Below are 17,070 nucleotides of genomic sequence, written 5' to 3' on the forward strand. Positions count from 1 at the left end.
GCGGAGCCATCAGTGACGGGCGTACCGCTACGGGGGCGTGGCCCGGAGCTGCCCCGCCCCTGCCGCCGAGACCCCGCCCCCGAGGGCGGAGCCATCATTGACGGGCGTGCCGCTACGGGGGCGTGGCCCGGAGCTGCCCCGGCCCCGGGCCCGGTCGCTGAGCAGCGGCCCCTCACGGTTCCCCCGGGCCGGCAGGTGCGGGCTGCAGCCGCCGGCACCGGGCGGGAGCCGCCTGGCTCTCGCAGCAACCACGATTACTCCCGAGCGTAAACGGCACTTCCGCGCTCGCAAACAACCGCCCGGCGTAGGAGCGAGAGCCGCCCCGGGCGCTGCGTGCCCGCCTGCCCGCCCGGCCCCCGCCTCGCCCGGCGCCCCGAGGAGGGGCCGCCCCGCCCGCTCGCCCCCCGCCCCGCCAGCGTCACGCGGCGGAAGTGCCCCCACCGGCAGAAGGCGGTGCCCCGCTCCCCCCGTCATCCACTTCCGGGGCGCCGCTGTCAGCCGCCGCTTCCCGCCGCCGCCGGCAGCCCCGGGCCGGTGCCGGGAGGCCGAGCCGGGAGGGCGGGCGCACCGCACCACACCGCGGGCCGGCTCGCCGCCCTGCCGGGGGGAGCGGCCCCTATCGGGACGTCGCGGGAGCGTGTGAGGGGCCGAGGGGGCCGCAGTCCGCATCCGGGTCACCGGGCGCTTCCGGCCGAGCGGCGGCGGGTCCCGGCGGCAGGCGCGGCCCAGCGCGGAGCGGTGAGGGACGGGCCCGGCCGGGGCGGCTCTGCGGGCCCTCGGCGCAGCGCCGGCTGCGGAGGGGAGGGGGCGGGTTTGCCGGGGGTGGGCGGCGGGCGCTGCGCCCGGTACCGGCGGAGAGGCAGCAGGGTCCCTGGCGGGGCCGGCCCGGGGCTCGGCGGGCAGCGGGTGGCGCTCAGGCCGGGCAGGCGAACGGGGTGTCCTGGGGCCGCGGCTCCTCGGCCCGGCCGGGCCCGTCCCGCTCTCCCGGCGTCTCTGCAACAAGTGGCTCCGTGAGAACCGGGGAGCGAAGCGGCCGCAAGCGGGTGTTAAATCGCGTCTTGCTTCCTCCTTCTCCCGTGTCTTGTGGTGCGAAATTCCTCAGCGGTGCGTGTGCTCCTGTGCTGTGAAACGCCGTTTGTGTTCGGGTTAATTTCCTCTTCAAACGCTGGGTGAAAGCCCGGTGTTTCTGGTTAGGAGAAGGTTGTGCCTGTCCCGTGTTCCTCCCCTGTTGCTGTGAAGGTTTTTGTGTGACCGTGCCCTGCCCAGAGCGGCTGGCTCCCTCAGCTGAGGATTTGACCAGGAGATGGACAGAAACACTTTCTTGTCTCGCCAGCAGAAACTAGACTCAGATCAGAACTCGCTGTTCATGCATCTCCATGAAATCCAGAGGTTTTCAGTCAATAACTTGCAGCAAAATGGCTTTGTCACCTTATCTGTTCTGTCAGCCAGTGTCTTTCTTAAAACTAGATTTATCTGTGCCTGCCAATGGGTTGAGGTTTTTCCCCAGCCTTGTAACCGTGGTTGTGAGCTGCTCAGAGCCTGGCTGGCGCTGGCTGGGCTGCTGGGCACGGGGACGTTTTCCTTCTGGCGGCTCTGCCCGTGGAGCAGCAGCTCTGCCAAGGTTTCCCAAGCACTTGGCTTTGTTGTGTTTCGCCTTTGTCCATGTGTACAAACCACAAGTCGAAATGGGAGCTGGCAGTGGCTTCGAGTGTCATAGTCTGTAGGGCCTTGATGAAGGATGCTCGTTTGGGGACTTTCCTGATCCTGATGTCTCATACGTGTAACCAAGCGCTTTTCTTTATTAGTTATTAACAGCGGAGGCAGAGAACTGTAATATTTAATCCAGCCCCTCATCAGCACAGGATCATTCCTTGTTCTGGGGAGGTATTACTGACATGCCAAAGATCCTTCTCTGAAATTCTCTTGTGGAGCTCTCCTTGCTAAGCAACAGACTTTCTGTTGTCTTTGTCCACAGACTTCATCTTGCGCAACTTGAGGAGGAAAGATCTGGGGAGAGAGAAGGGTTTGCTCCTGTCCCTTCTGCTCAGATGTTAATTTAGAACTCCACATTTCCTGTGATTCACAGCTTGTCTCTTGACATGGGTGCGATTTCTGATTGTGGAAAGCTTGAGATCAGTGTGCCTTTGAGCAGAAATTAAACTGCTGGTTAACTTTGCCCACACGGGCTTGTCACTAAGTGCAGCCTTTAATCAAGTAATATTAACTGCTAGGCTGTTGATTTTTTTGTTTGTTTGTTTTCCTGGCCTCTTGTTTGTTGGTTTGTGGTTCCTCCTCTCCCCCATGTATTTTGTGTTATGGCTCCTTTCGTTCAGTTAATTTTGCTTTTAACAGTGATTTTCATTTGAACAGGAGTGTGTGGGGGCATTGATCAGTATTCTAGCAGCTGCAATTAATGTTGGGTGGAAAGTCTTTTCTAAAGTGCTGTTTCAGACTGACTAGAACCGAAACAGAGCATTGATTTCCCCCGCCTCCCTCCCTTTGGTTCACAGTTGGGAAGTCCGTAAGGGCTAGATTGCATTTTCATTTTAAAAACAAAGCTTGTGGTCTGTGTTCTGATCACAAGTTCCTCAGGAGATGGAGCCTGTTGGCCTGTTAATTACCTTGGTTTTGGTAAAGTAGCATTAGGAAGCTTCTTTTGTCACCACATTTTTCTCTGTAGTATGTGAGCTTGGTGAGGTAAAAATGTAGATCAGGGAATGCATAAAAACAACTATCCCTGCAAACAAAAATGTACGTGATGTAAAAACAGAATGGTTTTGCTCGGTTCTAATAAAGCAGCTAAAAATGGCAGGTGTAGCTTTTTGCTGAAAAGATGAAATCTCAACAGCTGCCAGCATTCAGCTGAAACTTCGGCTGTGCTTGGCAGCGTTCGGGGAGCCTGTTCTCTGCAGAGCCCGCCTGGCGCAGGACTGGCCTGGGTCTGCCATCGGGTGCAGCGGGAGCGGCAGGCAAAAGCCTAGAAAGTGTTAGAAACAGAAGTGCAAAGTTGATTAATCTGCTTAGTCTATGGGCAGTCATGTGCAGCTGGAGGAAAAAAAGGTAGATGCTTTCCCAAGTTGAGCAAAATGAAGCTTCTTTGTGGGATCTTTTTAATCTTTATATCACTGTGCAGGGCAAAAACCCCCAACCAACCAACCAACAAAATCCCAAACCAAAACAAGCAAATACCAGAAAACAGTGACTGATGAAAATAATGTTTGTGTAAGTTGTTTAAACTGAAAGGGCAAAATAAAATGCAGAGAAGCAGCCCTGAAAACTCATGATCCTCCTTCCAGTTTTTTTCTGAGAGTTACTTTTGCCTTGGTTCCCTAAGCCAAGGAAGCTTCAGTCTAGGCTTGAGCCTACACCAGCTCTCGGTGCCTTGCTTGATGTAGGCTGGTCATGCTGTTTTAGGCGGATAACTAGAAGAGGAGTAGAGAATGACAGTGAAAAGCAGGACAACAGCATTTCTGTAGACTCTTGCGCTTTTTCAGAAACGTAAAGAGGCTGTTCCGGGAGCTGCTGCTCCGTGAACCATTTTATAGAATCCTGTGGAGATAGATGCTGTGGACATCTGGGATTTATGCAACTGTGATGACTTGTCTTTGTTTTCAATTTTTATTCCAGAAGAGTTGCCATTACTGAAGATTCTTAATGCCAGATAATCAACCTACTGCTGAATAACCATGAAAGGGGCGAGGTAGCTGCCCAAGTGTGAGATAAAAACTGATTTCAATGGATACAAAATATAAAGACGATTTATTTAGGAAGTATGTACAGTTTCATGAATGCAAACTGAATGCCTCTGACAACAAGCAGCGTCCTATTAATGATGAGTATTTGCGAGTGGCAGCGGCAGCCTTACTTTGCCTTCCCAAAATCGATCCCTTTTATAGATTCCGGCTGATAAAATTTTACGAGATGGCTGAAAACTCACTGAGATCTGTGAAATCCTCAAGTTTACATTCTCTCCATAATGCATTCAGCATGCTTGAGACAGTTGGAATTAATCTCTTTCTCTACCCCTGGAAAAAGGAGTTCAAAAATATTAAGGTAAGACATTTTATGTGTGGCTATAGTGACAACGTGATTTGTTTTTCTTTTAACACATTTCGTGCATGTCCTTTAAAGGCCTTTTTTTTTTTCTCACCTATTTGCATGATGTATATATTTGTCTATATATAGTTGGTAAACAGAAGCCATAGGAAAGTTTCTATATAAAATAAGTGAAGTTTGTGCTGGTGAGAGTATCCTGAGAGCAGAAGTACAAGTACTATCTGCATTTATAATGTAACCATAAAATAGAGGAAGAGCTTATTTAAGGTTTTTGTTCAGCCTACCCTGCTACAATGTCTTAATTTCTAATTTGAGATGCTTTCACTAGGCTGAGCGGTCAAGTTGTGTTTAAGCTCACTCAAAGTTTGATTTTTTTTTTTTTTTTGGTCTTGCAACAGCTGTTAATGGAGCACAAGTACTAACCACCAATGCATGCTTTCAAGTGGGTGCTTTGCTGAGGTTCCCACAAGTTATGTGATAATGGTAAAGGAACTTCTCTGAAAGAATTGTTTCCAGAATATCTTTTATCTGCTTGTCAGTTCTCAGTTAATGAAGTTTTGATTTTAATGTACTTTCAAATTATTTACCTATGCCAGCATCTCAGAGGGAAAAGTAGGAACTTGTATATTGCTCTGCTTAGGTGCTGGAAGTCAGATAGTGAGTTCTCTGCTGTTGATTTTTCTGTTTTATCTTTTACCTGTGCTTCTATGCTTATTCAAAACTGCTGCAGCATTTCAGTAACGAATGCTGCAGGTGACCGACGAGAACAGTTTTGAGACTGGAAAGCTGGATAAAACCACTGCTGGTATAGGTGTCTAAAGTCATTTGCAGGTTGAGTGTGCTAGTAATGGGTGTTTTTGTTTGTTTTTCTGAAAAAGTCTCTCTTTCACTGTTTAGCAGAGAACTTGAACATTATTAGAACATTTGAGAGTTCTCTGTTTTTCCAAGGGGAAACTACTTTCTTTAAAATCTCTCCATAAATCTTCTTCATCGTTATGCTTAAGTTCTGACCTTTGAAATACTGACTGATCCATTGAGGATATCTCTTGGTGCACTGCCGATACTGACTTTGGTTGTGCACTGTGGATCCAATGCCTGCTCCATACAAAGATGTGATGGGCAGGCCACCCCAGTTTGAACTGGGTTAAGAACGTACCTCAGGTATGCCACATACCAAGGATGTTTCAACTTGCACAAACTCATATCTTTGTTTTTGGGGGCTTCTTTAGTGGAAGTTCTTAACCTAATATAAAATAAACCAGACATTTGAAATGGCATAATAATAGTATGCAAGAAAGTATGCACCTCAAATACACTTGAGGCTGAGCTGAAGAGGACTTTGGTACTCCCGCAGTGATTCTGAGTCCCTGTTCTCTCTACAAGGCCCCTGCCAGGGGCAATACATGAAATCTCTGCCTTTTTTCTTTTCATGGCAGACTTACTTGTAAGTGCAAACATTTATGCATAAAAGTAAATGTCAGTGTATAGCATAGTGATTTAAATCAACAGAGAGGATGTTATGCTAATCAGGATTTCAATTTGAATGAAAATTCTCCTATTTTGAATTTGCCTCATGAGGAATTTCCATCTGCTGAGCAGGAGGGATGCAGAAATGGAGTTCATCTTGCCGCAGGAGTTGCATGTGTTCCCTGTCATCATTATTCTATTTAGTTATATAGTATCTGTCACTGAATGATCTGGATGTCTAGTCCGCCACTGGATTTGTAACCTAGTTTTCCTTTTATTTCCCCCCACCCCTCCTTAGACCTACACTGGACCCTTTGTTTATTATGTAAAGTCTGCTCTAACGGAAGATGATGTAAGGCAGATTTTGAACTACATGGGCTATGTCCAAGAACTGGGAACAATGTATAAGCTCAAAGAGCAGGTCGATGCCATTCAAGTGAAAATGGTTTCATTTGAACTCTTTTTGGCCAAAGTGGAATGCGAGCAGCTTCTTGAAATTCACTTGCAAGTGAAAGATAAAGGTTATTCAGAGATTGATGTCATAAATGAACGAAAAAATAGCACTGAAGATGTTAGAGGCTGCTCAGAAGCCATGAAACGGCGTGCAGAGTGCAAAGAAAACTTAAACACTTCCATGGCACGAATGGTACTCCAGAAATCAGCCAGTGAACGGGCCTCTAAAGATTATTTCAAGCCAAAGGTGAGCAAACCTTCTAAATCAGTGGACACATATGATAATTATTGGGAAAGTAAGAAACCACCTTTGATGAGCTCACTGAGTCTCAGGAAAGAACCAATTTTAGTTGATGCAGAAGATGACATTAAAGATGAAATTATCCGTCCGTCACCCTCTCTTCTGACAATGTCAAGCTCCCCACACAGGTGTTCAGATGAATTCTTGCCAACTTCATCTCATCACAATGGCATGCTAAGAACAAATGCTCCTTACAGCTCCTATTTTTCTGCTCAAGAGGACTTAGATTTATATACTGATCCCGATTCTAGAAGTGTGTTAAATTTTAAAAGACAGGACGCTATTAAGCCTGATGTGTGGCTGTTAAGAAATGATGCCAACCCTGTTTACCACAAACGCACCCACCTCGCCAAAGAGACAGCTTCCCTCAAGTGCCAAAACTGTGGCGTACCTTGTGGCACTTCCATTTGCCAAAAGTGTGACAACCTGTTCGGCTCTAGGCAGGAATATCCAGCAGTGAAACAGAGCACCTATTCAATCAAACCGCTTCCAAATGACGGCTTGTCTCCTGCATCTGCTTTAAGGGAGAAATCTCAGTACACGTCACAGACTCAGAGCCAAGAGAGAGCTGCTCAATTCAGTTCAAAATCCAAACCTTCAGGCACCTTGCGCTGCGGCTTTTGTAACCGATCCGGAGCTGCAAACACTTGCACGTTTTGCTCGAAAGTCTCATGTGACACTTGCCTCAATGCTTACTATTACGATCCCTGCTGTAGAAAAAGCGAGCTTCACAGGTTCATGCCTAACAATCAGTTAAACTATAAATCGTCCCAGCTATCTCATGTAGTTTATAGATAGACTTGATGAGGCTGTTTTGGAGGGGAAGGAAAGGGGGAGAGGAAAGGGCTATCCTAACTCATGTACTGACTTCACTGATAAGAAACTACACTGACCTCTTACAAAAACGTCATGTCCAAATATTTGGAACCATGGTCCAGTGATCAGGTGCCAGTTCTTGATTTTTTTGTGGCTTCACAGATGCTGCAGATACATTAGATTTCATGCTGCTATAATTTAGGTAACTCCTAAATGATCATTACTTTTCAATTTAAATGGGGGAGAAGAACACATTTTTCTTTAAAACTTGGCAGCTGTTGCATTTTAGAAAAGTGGCATTGCACATTTCTGTTACATTGCAGTCATCTCCTTGCCCAAATAAAACCATGCAAGGCTTGAAAATAAAATCTAAAAACTAAGATTCTCATTTTCTATGAGTGATGAAGCCACTGCCAGCTTTCGATAAAGTATGACTTTAAAATGTGCAAGAAATATATGAATGGCTTGTTTTGCCAACAAGGACTATTTTTTGAAGTGTGTCTGCATTTTTTGATCTCCAAAATGCAAACACCACAGCATCTCTTCCTTTTGTCTTTATATTTCTTCCTTCTCCCCTTATCTCCCGGTTGTTTATCTCAAGCTTATATAATCTGGACAATACGTGCTTTATTTTTTTGGTGTTGCCAATATCATCCTACTGGTTTTTACTGTATGGTATTTTAAAAAGGTGAACGTGTATTCATGTCACTTAAATTATGCCTAGAGTGTTGTCCTTCCAGATGGGTACTCATTTTCTTTACTTCCTGTTGCACATGTATTAAGTACTGTTCTTTGTACTGTAAATAGGTAATTTGGAAACAGTTTATTTTTAATAAATATTTAATATGTTGAGTTCTTAAAAGTGGTAAAATCATTATAACTATGAAGTCTCTCTGGGTTTTTTGTTCAGGTGACTTTTTGTTTTTCTTTGTACTGTATTTCATAGCTTATTATAGTCACTGTGGCAGACTGTTCTTGGCTCTGATCAATTTTTCGTTTTCAATCTGACTTTTTTTTTTTTTTTCCCCTCTGATAAGGCTACCACAAGTCTAAGTGGAGTCTTGTCTAAGAATTTCAGGCTTTTGGTTCTCGGTGCACTCTTTTCCTTTGTGGTTATGGAAATTGTAAGTATAAATGTTATGCTTGCTTCCGAATTCACTGCAAAGTCTGTAGTGTCATCCAGCAAGTAAAGCACTGGCCTGATTAAAAATCAGAGCTCATTTGTGACTCCTGTTGAAGTAAACCCATCACTTATGGACGTGAATCAGACAATAATATTTATCTGTATTAGTGTAGCACATAGGAACCCTAGCCGAGAACCAGGACTCTGTTGTGCTAAGCTCTGTACAGTTTCACCCCCAAACAACACCCGATTATGAATAGGCTTTAGTTTTTTATCAAAAGGAAACCCACGAGAATCCTTCTAACTTCCTTATTCCAACTAGCTAGTTAGAACAAAGCATCAGGCACCCTAATCTGATGTGCAGAATTAAATGTGTTTAAAATATCTGTAAAGAACTCTAGCTGAGATGTAAACTATGTAGTCCACTTTGCACTAAAATTATTCACTTAGGTTTTTTTTTAAACACTGTTAGAGTCTAGGCTTCTAAACTTAAATGTCCGTTGATCCCTGTGTGGCAGAAACATGCATGAATGATCATTTGTCTTACATTTTTGGGGTGGGGGGAGGGCTTGAGGTAGGTAGAAGGGGAAACTATATAGGCTAACGTTGTAAAATACCTAAAATAATTTTAGCCATAAATGGGTGTCAGAAATGTTACGGAAATAAGATGAAACCCGGGTCTTACAGAGGGCTGAGAACAATAAGTTACTATACAGTTTGCACTAAGAAAAAGTGAATGGCGTGTGTTTAGCAATCAGGGAAACTTCTGAATCAAGCTACAGCAACTGAACACAATGTTACAGGCAAGTATTGCCTTGCTGACCCTGAAGGCTGGGGTGAATATTGGTTGGGTGAATGATTTTAAGGTTTTCAAAATCTTGTATTTTTTTTTAATAAATATATATATATAAATATGACACAAATGTAGATACATTATGTATATAGTGAAGAGTTTAAAATCAATTTTAAAATACAGTCTAAGGGTGGTTTTCATTTCGGTGGTTAATTAGGTTTTGTCCATCTTCTGACCTGTGATGCCTGTTTGGCTGCTATACGGTGTATCTTCTAGTTCACAAGTTCACTTTCCATATGGCTACCACACTACAGTGAATAATTAAAACTGTGATGCCACGTAATTTTTACGGTGAACATAGCAGGGACTATACTTGCTTTGAAAAAGAAAAGCCCTGTGTATATATGTCATGGAATACTGTAGTACGAAACTGTATTGAAGTGATACCATGCTCTATTTTTGTGTATCTTACTGTATGAGGTTGCTGTGATTGATACAGTAAAATATATGCTAATTTAAAATGCAGGTGTTTTGCATCTGATTTGTTTAAATTAATTTGTTTTGAAGGAATTTAAAAATAAAGCAGCCTTTAAGAAAAGGCTTAACTCTTTTCTTAAAGTTGAGTGCATGATGCTGTCTGTTTCCCAACCGTGTTTTGCATGCAGAAATAAGCTGGTGCACAAAGGTAATCTTGGGGGCAAAATGGGCAAGTGTGAGTGTATCATGAGCCTCAGCTTGATGAAATTGGATGTACTGCCTGCAGAATGCAGAGCTTTTTAAAAACATTTATTTTCATGTCTTAGCAGCATGACTCAGTTTGTTCCGTAAGAGCATGTAAGCCAATATGTCAGCAATCTGCAGCAGGCAGACAAACGCGGGGCGGGGAGCAGGTTTCATGTGCGACGTGAAGTTAACCTACATTGATTTCCAGTCTCAACTCTCATGTCACATGCACTTTTTCTAACTGCTTCCTGGCGTAAGCTGCGTCTCACCGAAGATGTGGGACACTCCTGATGGACTTTTTGGCACTTGACTTAGGCCTTCTGGCTCCTTTTCCATCCTGTTAGCTCTGGAGCAGGATAATTTCTCAAGTTCCGAACCAGGTTATTTGTTTGTTTGTTCTTTGTGTTAAAGCATGTCAGATGAATACTTAAACACCTGAAGTGCCGTTTCTCCAAATCCTCTAATCTTACAATCTGTTGAGGTTACTGGAAGTATCAGAGATGATTACAAAAATCAGGCTCAAGGTAGCTAAAATATTCTTGCAGGAAATCTAATGCTGCTGTGCTGCTTGTGCTGATGTGTTTCTGGAGCATATAAAACAAGACTTTGCTGTCTTACACTCCTAATTATGGACCTAGATGTGTATCTGCTGTGTCCTTTGCTCTCAACGGAAGTAAAGGTTCGATATACTGTCAAATAGTTTAGATTTGACAGTTTGAACCAACAGCTGCTTAATTTTTTTTTTTTTTCTGGGAGACGACTGTGGATTACAAGCGTTTAGTGCATGTTGCTAATTATGCTGTAGAATCTTTTTAGGGGAAGAGATTCACCTTTCCAGTATTTGTTTAGAAACAGGAGCTAATCTGAGCATGGTGATAATTGGTATGTTGCCAGAGTGACTGAGAGAAAAGCCATGAGGTTACTGCAAGTTAAGGTAACATGTTGATGTACCTGTTTTGGTTCTAATTTAGTTACTTCTCTGAAATCAGTGGGAGTTAATTAGGCCTTTTAGTATGGCCATTACTGTGGTATCTAAGCAGCAACTGAGGTGGGCTACGAATGTTCCTGACTGTTATTTGTGAAGGATGTTGCTGCTTCATTCTGAAAATCGTGGGATGTGGTCGTGTTTGTCTAAAGATTTCAAGTATAGAAATGTCTTAGAGCTCTTCTACAAAAATTAAGTAAAGTTGGACATTGCAGTTACTTTTAATTACTTTTTTTTCTACAGTTGATCGTATTCTCTTGCCAGTCTGAAAACGCAGGGGCAAGGATTCGGTAATTAAATAGCTTTCTGGTTTTGTGCCCCTATACCCCTGCTGTGAAAAGCAAAGTCTGAGGGCGACCTTTTGTGTTGAGCCACTGTGTGAGAATGAGCAGACTAGTGCATCAGATCTTCTCACCCAGCGCCTAGAGGAAGGCGAAAGGTTGGAGTCTGTGGTGCCGCAGCAGCTCTTTTAACTCTGAAATCCTGCAGGCATGGCACATAATTGAAGCTCTTCCATCTGAGGAGAGATGTAGGAGAGCCAGGGAGCAGCTGCTTTGTTTGACAGGCTTGCTGTACAGATTGAATGTGCTAATATGCGGAAAGCAAGGCTGTTCCCTGCAGCATCGAAAGCTCTCGGCATTGAAAATATCTGAGCATGTTTTATACTGGGTAATGGGTCCTCGGTTCAGACCAGGATCCAGAGCCCTGTGACGAGGTGACCCGAGTGGCTCTGAGGCTGTGCCGATGGGCAGCCGCCTGCGCCAGGCTCTGTGCCAAAATCGTGAAAGGCGACTAATGTCAGGCTGTCCATGTAGAGCCGTGGGGATAACTGACCCGGAACCAGGAATTTAGGGCACATAGCAGTGCCCGAAGTGGGGCAATCCTTATAGTTTTTCCCCTCCTTCACTGCTTTTGCTGTTTTCACAGTGTGAGACAGGCTGTGGAGGCTCTGGCATCGCTGTGAGTCATCGATTTTTGGGAACAGTTGCTTTGTTGCCCTGACCCCTGCAAAAGAAAGGATCTCATCTCCTTAGGTGTCCCCGCAGGCAGGGGAGACGCTGCCTTGCTCAGGGACAGTAGGCTGCTGCCAGTTGGTTTCTGACCCAAGCTTTTTTCAGATTTTCAGGCAAAATGCTTCACCCATCTGCGCCATGCTGCCACAGCTGCCTTCCTGGAGAGCCAGGTTTGCTGTTTCCTTCCCGTGAGGAGCAGCAGGGTCAGAGGCTCTGGGAACTGCTGGTCCGCAACTACAGTCGGCTGCCCCTGCTCCCAGTCTGCTCTCAGCCCACAGCAGCGGGTCTGGCTTTCCACTGCAGAGCCAAAGGGGCTTTGGAAACATGTCTGACACCCAGCAGCTTCCTATGTTGCCTGTGCTTAAAGCCAAGCATGGACTTCACTGAACTTGGAAAGGCTTTGTGCAGAAAAGAGGTGGGCAGGTGGAAATGTTCCAGATAAAATTGAAACAGCCTGCTCTGACTTTTTTTCCCCTTAGCATCATGAAGAAATTTCTCTTGCAGCACTTAGAATCTCGAAGGCACTGCAGTCATGTTGCAGGGCACTTCAGATGAGGTTAGAGGTTGTTTTAATTGCTGTTATTTCTTTTTGGTGGATCCTTTCTTAGTGCTGCAGTTCCCTGATTGTGAGTGGTGGTGGTCATGGTACTTCTGTTCAGCCCAGGCTCTATCATAGCTATTCTTGCTTTGACATGAGAGTGTGAAATACCTTCTTACTTGGTTAATAGCACCCACTTGTTTTTCCTCTCTTATACTGGGCTTTTAGTTAATTCTGCATTGTGCAGGTCACTGCGTTGAAGACAATGTCAAAGCTCCAAGGAGCTTTAAGTAGTGCAGGATCAGACCTGCAGCGTGTGGCTGACAACTTGCATGTGGCAGCTGCTTCTGCTGTTGTGGGTGTGGGGCTGTCATGCTTCCTGCTTTAGAAATCTTTCTCATGATAGTCATACTGTTCTGAGATTTTTTTTTTTTCATCATCAACCTGCTTTAAAAAAAGAAAAAGAAAAATCAACCCACAACTGCTCATCAACTCCTTAGTGAAAAATGTTGCTTTCCCCAAAGTAAGTAGAATCTGTTTTGTAGCTTTGTTTGCAGCACGCTCTAGTTTAACTGTCTTACCTGAATTTTTTGCAGACCAGCTCTCTAAAGCATGGACAGTACTGGTGAACTGTTGTCACCTAAGCATTGATCTCTGCACATCCCTCCATCATTGCGCACGGGTAAACTCTGCTCCACACTTCACCTTCTAGCTCGGCAAGACTGAGCTTCTGTAGTGACCCAGTTGTGGATCCTTGCCAGTGGCATGTGTAAACCCCAAACCCTAATAAATGAACCGTTCATCAAAATAGATGCTGCCAACCAGCAAGCCTAAAAAGGAACAGCCTGTCTGCACGTCTTAGTGCGCCTGTGCTGACTGGTATATTTGTGGTGAACCTTTCCACGAGGCAGCTCTGTGATGGAGAGGAGAGGAGAGGCCACTTGCCCTGCCCTGTGCACCCCTGGGAGCGGTGGGTCCCACCGCGGCGCCACGGGAGCTGGTGGAGGCTCACTGACTAATAACCAGCATCTGTGTGGTCCCGTAAAGGGTGCGGAGAAACCCTGTTAAACACCCACGTTAGCACAGGGGCAGAGGATCTTCTGGAGAGCCAAGTCCTGGCATGAAGATCCACTCTGTGTTCCTAGGTGGAGCATGGCTGGGTGGCAATGTGAACGCAGCCCCTGGAAATAGCTGCATAACTGTTCCTCAGCAGTTTCTGACACTAGAAGCCAGCAGACACCTGACAGCGCTTTTCTGGCTTGATCAGGGTGTGTAGGCGGGGTTGTCTAACTCTGAAGCGATGGGTTTTTTGTTTGGCTAGGGGTTTTTGGCCGTGTTCTGCAATACAGCCAAGCACGCAGTGGAGCCTGTAGTTACTGACATGGAGAGGGTTGAGTTGTGACCCCACGGGTGGTGGAGGGAACGGGCAGAGAGCCACCGAGGGCAGCGCTAGCGCTCGGGTGTGCCCGAGGAGGAGGGTGGCTGTGCGCATTCACTGGCCGCAGCCAGCACAAGGTGACTCAGTGGCAGAAGCAGAAGGGGACAAGGATGCCATCTGCCACATCACCTGTTCAGAACCTGTTTCTTCAGGCTGTGTTGCTGGGGTCAGCTCAGCACCGCTACGAAACACTCCTCAGGAACTTGGTTTCCCTCGGAAAGAGCTGTTGGAGGTGGCTCATTCTCAGACCTGGGATGTGCACTGGGGGGAAAATGCCATTTCCATCTCTTTGCTTTATGCTCAGTTCCTGGCCCTAAGAATGCAAACCTGTTCTAGCATGTTTTCACACAGTGTTCAATGAGAAGATGTATTCTTATTGCTGTAACAAGCCTGTTTTATAAGCTGGCTTTGGGCCACCTCAGCAGAAATCAGTGGGCTGGATGCATATGCTCTGCCTCTCCTTTCTAGGGGAGAGCGGGGAGAGGGGCTTTATCCCCCACGCTCCGCCTCTCACTCTGCGAGAAGTAAAGCCCCTCTTAGGGCAGCTACTGTTAAATCTTTTGCTACGATTAAATTCTCTTATCTCCAGACCTTAATGACAGAAGTTTCTTGGAGAGGTATTCCTGATGCCAGGAAGGGGAATAAGCCTGCGTGTGCATTTTCTACTCTGCTTTGCTGCGAAGCCATGTGAAATGGCTATAGATGGCACTCTGGTGTTGGCTACTGCTTGTGCCTGCCTGTTTTCATGCTGAGAGGACAGAGCACAGTGAGACTCTGTCTTGGCAGAGCAAGATCAATTTGGCCAGCTTCTGAGAGAAGATGTATGTATAGCTTCTGCAGCGGACACACAGTGTGAGCAAGGCTATAGTTAAGGGTAGAAATCAAGTTTAACGAATAAGGTAAAGCCCAGTGGCAGAACAGCATCATGCTGTAGAAATACTGTTTTCTGCTATACATATTTTTATAGACAGTGCTTCCATGTAGATGATCTGTGTGCAGTCAGTCTCGGGGATCCCTTTCTTTCCCATTCTTACGCCTGCATTTCAGTGTTCAGGTAGATTCATTTGAAATGCATTTTCTACTCCAGAGATCACTGCTGTGACAAGTCTGCCATGTCCAAGTTGTCAAAGCTGCCATTTGCTTGGATTCTTGAGTGACTTTGTCCTGTTTCAGGAATCAAAGTCTGATTTACTTTCCATTGTGACTTGTAAAGTCTTGGACTATTTAGAGGCACATCAAAAATTAAAAGAATCTCTTCTGGCAGCATTGAAACTTGTGGTATTTGAATCTTTGATATGAAGATTTCTCCTGCTTGGAGAATGGTTCATTTTTATGCTGTGAAATAGCGGATGATAACTGTGCTGCTGTATGTGCTGCAGGGACCATTATATGCATTATGTGCATATGTAAAATGATGCTCCTGTCCAAGAACTTTCTTTCATAATGAAAGAGGGAAAGTGCAGTATTCAGATGTGAGTAACTCACACCTAAAACTTTTGGCACAAATTTGTCTTCAGTTCTGCTGCCTACAGCTGGAGTTAAATTGTTTCTTGCTGGTTTGGTGCTCAGTGCTTAAAATACAGCCTGTTAAATGCTGCAGTGATCTAGATAACTTTGGAACCTGGTGTCTGTCTGGTCTTGCTCTGCAGGGAATTTGGTAAGCAGGTGGGGTTGAGACACAAAGATGTGGTTTGTAGCCATCGTTCTACTTGGGTTTAGCTGCAATACTGAGGAAGAAAACAACCTGTTTTCCTTAAAGTCATTTTTGCGATGTGTTAAAATGCAGTGAGGTCTGTAAACGTGATTTGGGGAAAAGATGAGAGATCCTAGGAAGCAACATGCAGCTGCAGAACTGCAAAACCTACAAGACTTTGCCACCAAGAACTCTACCTGCTAGGAATGATCAAAACCAAATGTTCTTCGTTGTAGTACAAGCCTGGGGTATAATCACTGTATTTTGCTTCTTGGCTGTTCCCGAGTTTGTAGTCTCAGGGCAGGTTGTAGGCATCTTATGGTACTTTTCAGTGTTTAGTTTAAAAATCCTCTTTTTCCTTTAATTGTGTTTCCTGCTTCTTTTCAACAGGCTCAAAGCCTGTTGGCAAAATGCCTTTTACTGAGCGCAAGTAGGATGCTCGTGTCTTGGGAGTGAATGTAGGTTTGACACTGATTTGATTCTGCTTTTTCTGCCTGCAGCTTTTCACTCAAGCTCTCCAACGAAGGACTTTATTTCCTCAGTCAAATATTTTCCATATGACTAGATAATAGCTAGAGACAGTGTTTTTTTTTTTCCATCAGTGCTCAGCACTGTGGATTTTCTGTCAGAAATTGTATGTCCATATGAAAAGTATTCTTAAAACAAGCACTGCTTGTGTTCAGAGTGACAGGATAAAATAAAGCGATGGAGTATTTTTATTTCCATGGCACTTAAATTTTGCCCTTTTGTCCCCAGCAAAGCTTGAAGTCACAGGGAGATTGATTCATTGCCAGCAGACACCTTCCCCGTCAAACTCAAAGTCACGTCCCGGTTTCTCCGTTTGCACTCCCTGCATCGTGGCGCGTGTGAAAAGCACCAGTGCAGCTGCTGGGGATGTCCGGATTTCACCCACCTCCCCGATGGGCTGCAGCTGAAAAGTTGTTTTCCTTGATTCACTCATGTCCTGACAGGCAGCAGCTTTGCCCCAGCAGCAGCTTTGTGAAGGGGAGCCTGATTTCTAGTTCTGTTCAGTCAACACCTCTCCTATCACCAGCAAGCAAAGAGGTTTTTAAGTGGGTTTGTGATTAGGGTAAATTGCCTGCTAGAAACCTGATCGAGACACCGAACTAGCTTATGTACCAGTTGCTAAGGCATTGTCTCTTAATCATGACTGACACAATTTTATATTGAAAACAAAGCCTGGCACTGTAACCTTTGCTTTGCCGTGGTTTTATGCCAGTGGAGGACCACTGATTACAATGTGGTTAACCTGATCTGTACAACAGGGAGAGGAACTGAAGGTACAGAATTAATGTGAGATAAAACCGCAAGCGTGAAAGGCTCATTAAAAACTATCAAGCCATGAAGTAAAGAAATGTAGGAAAGAAATTATACCAGTGCCAAAGAGCAGTACGAAGATAAGGCGAGAAAGTTATTGGCCCAACAGTCCTTCAGAGAGGAGGAGAAAAAATTGGCTTAAAAATTGAGCCTGATAACAAAGTGATATCTAATGACTCTACATGCAAAAGTGACTTTTTCTTGAAATGCTAGTTTTGTATTCTAATGGAGAAAAGGTAGCTAGTAGCAAAGGAAGTTGATAGATTTCAAAGGGAATATAAATCAGCAACAATTTGAAAGTCCTGCCAAAGATCTATTTAAATTGATGCATTT

At 45.1% G+C, this 17,070-nt stretch overlaps 1 protein-coding gene across 1 annotated transcript; it reads left to right on the forward strand.

Moving 5' to 3' along the window:
- Positions 1–549: 549 nt before the first annotated feature.
- Positions 550–9,502, forward strand: SPATA2 (spermatogenesis associated 2). The gene is made up of 3 exons (XM_065645786.1): positions 550–738; positions 3,628–4,053; positions 5,822–9,502. The coding sequence occupies exons 2-3, from the start codon at positions 3,736–3,738 to the stop codon at positions 7,073–7,075; spliced, it is 1,572 nt and encodes a 523-aa protein (XP_065501858.1). The 5' UTR covers positions 550–738; positions 3,628–3,735; the 3' UTR covers positions 7,076–9,502.
- The last annotated feature ends 7,568 nt before the right edge of the window (positions 9,503–17,070 follow it).

Source organism: Caloenas nicobarica, chromosome 15 (genome assembly GCF_036013445.1).
Source record: "Caloenas nicobarica isolate bCalNic1 chromosome 15, bCalNic1.hap1, whole genome shotgun sequence".
NCBI classification, from domain to species: Eukaryota; Metazoa; Chordata; class Aves; order Columbiformes; family Columbidae; genus Caloenas; species Caloenas nicobarica.